This window comes from Citrus clementina, unplaced genomic scaffold, assembly GCF_000493195.1.
Source record: "Citrus clementina cultivar Clemenules unplaced genomic scaffold, Citrus_clementina_v1.0 scaffold_6, whole genome shotgun sequence".
Taxonomy (NCBI): Eukaryota; Viridiplantae; Streptophyta; class Magnoliopsida; order Sapindales; family Rutaceae; genus Citrus; species Citrus x clementina.
In genome coordinates this window covers 22037582-22046116 of record NW_006262139.1, presented here as the reverse complement: position 1 = coordinate 22046116, position 8535 = coordinate 22037582, and the positions used below count along the sequence as shown (strand labels likewise).

The 8535-nt window shown below is 34.1% G+C and overlaps 1 protein-coding gene across 1 annotated transcript; it reads right to left on the bottom strand.

Moving 5' to 3' along the window:
* Window positions 1–3738: 3738 nt before the first annotated feature.
* Window positions 3739–6668, bottom strand: LOC18039776 (serine carboxypeptidase-like 45). The gene is made up of 10 exons (XM_006430464.2): window positions 6322–6668; window positions 6148–6249; window positions 5958–6053; window positions 5686–5778; window positions 5515–5585; window positions 5146–5427; window positions 4906–5030; window positions 4485–4577; window positions 4276–4393; window positions 3739–4152 (listed from the first exon to the last, which is right to left on the bottom strand). The coding sequence occupies exons 1-10, from the start codon at window positions 6560–6562 to the stop codon at window positions 4006–4008; spliced, it is 1368 nt and encodes a 455-aa protein (XP_006430527.1). The 5' UTR covers window positions 6563–6668; the 3' UTR covers window positions 3739–4005.
* Between the last annotated feature and the right edge of the window lie 1867 nt (window positions 6669–8535).

Below are 8535 nucleotides of genomic sequence, written 5' to 3'. Positions count from 1 at the left end.
TAGACTAATTTTACATCAGTAGCAAATTATGACTATTGTGTAAAAATCCGCATGTTATATAATTTACGAGCACCCAGCACGGAAAAATTACTTTGTGTGTGCGTAGATATTTGAATTTTAGAATGAAGTTGTTATTTTAATTAAAATAAGTCAACAAATTTAAGTAACTTAATTAATTTGAGAAAAAAAAACAGAGGAAGTTAATAAAAGAAAGAGAGGTGTGGTGGGGCAGAAAGAGGTGGGAATTGATCAATATATCAGAATATTTGTAGTGGTCTCTTTCTTAGAAGAAATGATGATGTTTTAGGTCACTTTTATTTATTTTGTTGATGAAAAGATCGGTACATCCAAGTCATGGACACTCGATGATTTTTTATTTTTTCCCACCTACAAAAAGGTGACCCAAAATTTCCCAAACCATGCTTGTTTTAAAGCTTTATTCATTTCGGAAAATAAATAAAAATCAATTTTATAATGCCTTTTACAATAAATTTCAACCACCGACTTTAGGTTGAGCAGCACCAATTACCATGATTTGTTCTTGTTTCTTAATTGCAACTTTGAGGTTGAGACTGTATAAGAGGGTCAATCTAACAGCATTAAATTCACAAGAAAAAAGAATATATATATATATATATATATATATATATATATATATATATATATATATATATATAAACAAAAGTTTATAAAGTGAAATATAAAGATTGTTCAGTTTGAGTTGACCACATCGATTGTTATGACTCAATAAATAGAGGGTTTGGTCCATAGCAATTATACCATGCAAACAACATCAATTGACACAGAAAGATTTGACTGTATGTGTTTCATCTTCATCATTTACCACAAGATGTTTTAATTGGAAACTTAATTATTGAAGTTGGCTTTTGTCCTCCAAAAAGCATGTTGAAATATTTTATTTTATAAGTGTACGTTAATATTTTAAGAGCTATATATTTTCATGTAGAAGATTATGATGACACCGAGCTTAATTAACTAATTTAACTTAGGAATGTACCGATCAAAATAACAATAATGCAAGTCAGATAATTAATCTTCTTTCGAAGTGATACATCTTAGGATAGCCAGTTTAATTAAATATTTGAGCATGGAATTGATATTGTATAAAAAGGAGAAAATTTTTGTCAACTTGCATAATCTAGGTAGTAGACACACAGAGACCATTAGGTAACTTAGCAAATCTTGAATGATGATTTTAGATAATACTGTTGAACAATATTAATAAATCTTGACGCCACCAGACATGAATATAGCTAATTAAGGGCGATCGCGTACCTCCAAAAAAGCCAAATATTATCCGCCCACTACTCATTAGTCTTAGGCCGTGTATGCCCAGACTCGTTTTCAAACACCTAATTAAATTTCATGTGATGATCAAATCGATTTTGGGGGGGATTTGAGGTTCTGGAAATCAGATTCCCCCCACTCTAATATAAAACCAAATTGCATCCAAAATCTCTTCTACTATAAAATTACCGTATCATTTGTTTTTTCCGCATGCTACCCTCTTTAACATGTGGCAATTTCATTATTTCTTACCATTCTAATTTCTGCATGAGCTAAAAAATACAGATATTAAAGGACATATAAGTTCATGGCACCTTTTTTTTTTTTTTTTTTTGTGGGAGGGAATTTTCTCTCTCTCTTCTTGTTAGTTCTTCTATTTATTTTCTTTTTATCTCCTTCAGGTGTGTGTGTGTGTGTGTGTACAGATCCACCCTTCTCCAAAAACTCAATGTTGGACCAAGAATTTTGTATGAAATGAAATTGATGATGATGAGTAGCAATAAATCAGCTTTAACTTGGCTGGCAACATACAAAGATTAACGATCAAATCCTTAAATGGGCAAAGCAGTGTCGACATGAGTACAATGGGCATGATTAAGGCAAAGAAAATATTGCTCTTCAAGCAAAATGGGTGTCTCCTTTTTATCATTTTTATTGCTTTTCTTTTTCCCTTCAGTCAAAGTCTAGGTCCTGCCATCATTGGAACATAACTAGTATATGAAATTTTTAATTATGGGCTTCATATGCCTTGCCCCTTGTCAATTGGTAATCATATTTATTTAGTAATATTTTCTTTTTAGAGTCCATGTGTGACCAACTTTAATAACCCTCACACTCCCCCCCACCCCCCCCAATACCATCAGCTCCCCTCATAATTTTCTCAAACCATATAGAGGGTGGCCATAGAGTAGCAAGAGATTAATGGTGATTTTCATTTTTTGACTGTTTGGTTAGTGGTTCGTCATTTAGCAGGTGACAAGATTCTTACCTTTCATCATAGAAAGAATGGAGTTTTTAAATATTTATTTTTAAGCATAGGATAAATCTGGTCGTTTGAATTTGGTGTAAATTTCTAAACGTAGCGCCGTAGCGGAATTATGCTATTATTGAATGCATTTATATTATCGGTTTTCAAAAGTTCCTTTTTTCTTTTTTTTAATCTTTACCAACTTATTAATTATGAATAAAGCATGAGGTCAGGGCTTTGTTAATTAATATATACATATATCTAAATCTTATTTATAGTTGGGTGAATTAACTTAGAATTAAGGTGGTCAAATCAGACAATAATTACACTAGCTGTCTGTGAATAATTCCACTGCCTTTCCTTTATGTTTCTTTCCTATTAGGCATCTTTTCGGTCTGTTAGGCCGTCAATTATCAATAATTAGACTAATATTAATCTCTCACTCGCAACCATAAATAGTTAAATACTTTGCTAATTACACCATTAATTTTTCTAGTTAAAATCATTGTTTGTTCGTTCAAAACTATGCATACGTTTGAAAACTCTCAGGTGCGGTGCGTCCAGTCTGTATTTTGTAAAGTGCGGAAGCAAGAGATGAAAGAAATTATCAATACTGCCCAAGAATGTGTTCTCCGGCAGCAAGCTGGGCCACAAACGGAGCGGTGTACGAAATACCATTTGGTTTGGACACAGACAGGCATCGTGGGCACATGAAAAGACAGAGCCAGATTATGAACCTAATTTAATTATGCTGTTAACAAAAACTGTAAAGCTTTTGTTCTCATGGTTCAGAACAATTCACATAGCAAGAGACTATCCACATGTGGAAACACATCGTGCACACGTCTCATCATTTCGTTACCTATGTGTCACGCTTGGAAAACGGTATATGATACTTATATTAGTCACGCATCTGAAAAGATCTTGACTACCCTTGATGTATACTCTCTCTTTTGTTAAGCTATTGTTTCTTATCAACAAATCTTCATGACCCTTCTATGGAGCTAGTAAATGGTAAGTGGTAACAACCTTTTTTAATATTTAGTGCCTCAAATTCTAAAACCAAGCAATCATTATTGTGGATATTGCTTGCCAGCTGATCAGCTAAATAGAAGTAGTGCTGCATTGCAGTTGCTTGCAATAGGATCTCATAATGGGAAGAAAATGATTGAATTATTAAGTAGCACATCTAATGAAGAAATGTATAGAAAAGTTTCTGTTTGCAACAAAATTAAGATAGATTTATATTTTTGTATTTCAGAAATGATTATTATAGGAACTAAGAATTTAAAAAGTTTTTCAACAATTTTTATTATTGTTCTAAGATGTCATCTAGTTTAGTTGGTAAAATCTCTTGTTTGAAAATAAAAGGTTTGGGATTCGAATTATGTTCATATGAATGAGGAGATAATTGTTTGTAATTAGGCTATAATTTTAAAAAAAAAAAGAAGAAGAGAGAGATATATAGTAAAATGAACTTTTTAAATATAAAGGGGTGGATCCCAGATTGATTTTTTAGCCTCTTGCCTACATGGAATTCAAATATAGATGATCAGTTAAAAAGAATTGTTTGATGATCAGTTAGCCAAGCCCTTGCGGCGTGGGGCAATAAACGAAAACAGATTATGTGTATTTGGTTGCCAAAAAACCGAATTAGTGTTTTTTCTTCTAAAATAAAATGACATTGTTAACATAAACCTTGGTTGTGCATGAATTTGGTCAACAGGCAATTATGCTCCAGGTAGTGGCTTTCCTCCTAGAAATGCATTGAAAAGGGCAAGTGATCGCCTTGGCTGCGACAATGGAGCTTCATGTGATGCACCTCTAATGGTTGCAAAAGATAAAATGTCACCATATACTTGTGTCCATCCAGCAGCCTGTGAAAAATAATTAAGGAAACAGTATAAGAAAAAGATGTTTCATTTTGAGTACTGGGTAGTTCAAGTACATTGATGGCCTTGATTTATGTCACAGGCTTCATTGAATGATAAATGACTAACCTGTCTTCCTTCTACCCAGGTTCTGTAAGGCACAGTTGTATTTAGTCCGATTTCCTTCGCTAATCCGTTTACTAGAGTCCGTGTACCAGTTAGTGGGAGGACTGAATCTTGATCTCCGCTAAAGTAGGGGGGAAAAAAGAATTAGAGTTTAATTTTATACTCAGAAGAATTCTGACACAATTTGGCAAGATTAGATGAAAATGGTGCACCTGTAAACCAACACCCTGATGCCAGACTTGGCGAGCTTGCCTAGAACATGAATGGTAGGGATTTCAAGATTTTGCATGTCATATTTGAGGACTCTGTAATCAATAGGAAAAAGATGATAAAACAAAAATTGAGAACAACTTTTCAGTAAAAACGTCATAACTAGAAGAATAAATTGAGTACAAGTCATTTTCTCAACATTGTACATATATTTATATCTCCTGCTACGATGAGTGAATGCTATAAGTATTTGTAGCAGCAATCAAAGTCCTAAGAGATCAACACGAACATTTGAACTATTAAACAGTTCAAGGGAGTAGTTCATGTTGCCTATTCTGATGTTCTTCTTTTCTGAAGTTCTAACTAGGCTGAGAAGAAAACAAACTCTATGAGCATTAAGTACCATCCAATTTAAGACCTTACTCGCTACAAACAGTCCAACTGGTGACTCCTATAAGCTGAGCATGGAGAGCCTTCTGCACATCTTTTCGATTAAGGTATTTAGTTGTTTCGTCTTCGACACAAACATCTATTTCCTCTTTATCTTGCTGCAAATAAAAATTCAAACTCTCTTAGCAAAGCATGATTTTACTACTAGTAGAAACAGAGAAAAACAGGGTTTCAAAAAAACAACAATACTAAATTGTGCTAAAGACTACTTACCAGTTGACTCAGCATCTTAGATTGTAAAAGAACTGAGGGTAAACAGACATCAAGTGTAACATCGTAAGTGTCAACAAATCTGCTAATCTCTCTAGAAACTTGGCTTATTACTTGAGAGCAGACAGCGGTAAGAGAGCCACTCGCATACTGTCTTCGTATTTGAGAATAATTACACACCCTAGTGAAAATGTCGTAGGTTGAATCTGATATCAGTCCATGAGACCACAAGAACTCAGCCCTCGAGTTGAAATCAGTATTGAATTCCAGAAGGGGATTCCCTATCTGCACCCACCAATGTATTAATAGCATATCTAATGGTCGTAGCCAATTTAAAGTTCATATTACTTAGTTCTGTTTCTTCTAACTTACTGCTATTCCCTTGAGATTGAACTTCATGTTGGATTGAATAATGAGCTGTGCTAATTGTGGGACATAGTGGCCTTGTAACGAGCAAATTAAGTATCAATTCAGCACGCGCACACACAGAGATATGTATTTATATTTAAAAGAAAAAAATTGACATTCAATGAGCTCAGATACCTGCATAGCTCTCTCCCGTGATAAAAAATTCTCTATTTTTGTATTCTGTGAATTTTTCGTACCAGCCTTCTAGGAATGCAAGATTATCTCGTGCTTAAACATAATTGGTCTGGTATCAGTAATGAGATAAAATGTACATATGTACAAAAGTGCATATAATTTGTGACATTCCAGGAAAAATTTAAATCAATTAAGCAGTTTGATACAATCAGGGACTTGATGTATCAGTGTATTTAACAAAACGAAGTACGAAGACAAATTAAGAAATAGACCTGCTATTGCATCATTGATAGAGCCGTAGAAAGATTTATTAGCAGAGTAAGAGAATCCAACCCCTGCTGGTGATTCCAAATATAACATATTTGCTTCTACATACAAATGAAGAACTTCATATGAGCCCCCGCACCCAAGAGAGAGAGAGAGAGAGAAAATATTAAACATTGAACACTTTTGATATGTTACCTTTATTCCAGCTATATTCATTTCTGAGTAATGTGTCTCCACTTGGTTTAAAAGGGCCATGTTCGCAGAAAGCTCCAGCTCCTATAGATGAGCAGCCAGGCCCTACAAATCCCAGAAATTATAATCTTTCGTGATACAGAATCATTGATGAAAATTCATTAACTAATAAGTTACCTCCATTTAGCCAAAGAACAAGTGGCTTTGAAGCTGCTTCCGTTGCTGCTTCAACAAAATAGTAAAAAAGTGCTCTTTGTTGCTTCTCGTCTATGGTTATGTATCCTGCATATTGCTGGAAACTGGCCTGAGGTTGCCCCGGTAAGCTGATGATTTTATCCGCTTGTGGGACGGATTTTGCTGTTAAAATTGTTGTACAGAATAATGCACTTACGATTATTATCCATTGCTTAAGTCCCATATTTTGTTAGGCTTTTTAAGCAGATCTTGGCTATATGCTCAGCTTTATACAAATTTATTGTTCAATCAATCTTTGCAAATGACTCTTGCTTTTTCCAAAGTGCTTTTTTACCCAAAAAAAAAAAAGAATATTGGGGGTGTGCATTATTTTATCTAAAGTTACTCGCATAGTCGCATATCACTGCTACTTTGACAAAAAATGTGAGATTAGAAAATGGGATGGAGAGAGAAAATGGGCACATAAAAACAAATTATTCACGAGACGATGTCCATTTGATTTGACTACATGCCAAAGCTGATGGCTGATTCAATGATGTGATATTTTATTGCGTAGTCTCCCAGTTTTGGGGGAGGGCTACCTTACAACTGTTGGAAATTACAGCTTCTCACGTGAATAAAATCAGTTGTTCTTGTGAGAGAGGTTGCACCTTACAGCAGCTATATGGTACCAGTCTCCTCAGATAAAAGAAATATGAATAAGAAATCAATATGGATATATTTATGAGGACCTTATGAAAAGATAAATTAACATTTATAAATTTAAACAGATATTTGCAAAATAAATAGTGGTTGTGGGAGTAAGGAATGTGGTGGAGTAAGGTGTATAAGATCGAATAGGGTCCGGTAAGTAGAGTAAAATTAAGCAACCATTAAAGATATTTTTGTATTTTCACAAGTCAATTAGGAGATATCTATATACGTACAAAAATTGAAGATCAAATATTGATTGCTTTACTTTGAAGTATTTTTAATTGTATAGGTGTTTGTATTCTCCAATGACCGTTTTCGACTGTCTATTATGAAATTTGTTTAGTTTTGGTTCCTGTTAAAAAGAACTGAAGCTTTGTCCTGTTCTTTTATATCGATTTTATGAATTTTGATTTTGCATCACTGTGGAACTACTTGGACTAGAAATTGAAATGTTTTACGCCACTCTTGGTAAGATCAAGAGCCATTTTGAGAGAGCATTATTATCACCAGTTAATTGGCTACATCTGATGCATTGGTTTAAAATTCTGAAGTCCCTTGTCTCCGAATCCATGTATTTAATGGCGTGCTTTGTAATCGTTTGGTTGTCATTACATATCGGTATGATCTAGGGCTGTAGCACATTCTTAACTTTTGAATTAATGTCGCATCAACTATATAGAGGGTAAAAAGTTATGGATTTAGTTTAATAATTGGCTCAATAATTATAGTAACTAGAAAAGATGATAACACTATGACAAAATGCTACCATGCATCAAAGAACATGAAAAGGAAGGAATATTCAAATTGCAATAATGAACATGTGTTAACCTTGAGATTGATATTCTAATTTAAGAATTTATTCATAATATATATTTATTGTTATTGTAATTTTTTAATAGTTATATTAAAATTTTAATTTATTTAGACAGTGGTGGATCATGATGACCAATGGGCTTAGGGCCGGTTGCCGTCTCTTTGTTGATATAAGCAAGATAAAGTGATGGAGTGTCATGATGAATATGATCAAGTCTTCCAGGTGATTCTCTCTTGACATGAGTAAGATTTAGTGGTGGAGTGTCGTGATGATGTCGATCGGGTCTTTCGGGTGATTCTCTCTTAATATGAGCAAAGATTTAGTGGCAGAATATCGTGATGATGAAGATCAATGCCTCTAGGTGATTCTCTCTTGATGTGAGCAAGATTTAGTAGCGAAGTATCATGATAACTGGGGTCAGGTCCTCCTGACAATTTTCTCTTGATATGAGCAATATTTAATGGTGGAGTATCACGATGATGGGGATCAGGCTCTTCAGGTGATTCTCTCTTGATATGAACAAGATTAAACAGTGGAGTATTATGATGATGGGGATCAGACCCCTCAGGTGATTCTCTCCTGATATGAATAATATTAAACAGTGGAGTATCATAATGATGGGGATCAAACCCTCTAGGCGATTCTCTCTTTATATGAGCAAGATATAGTGATGAAGTATCATGACGATG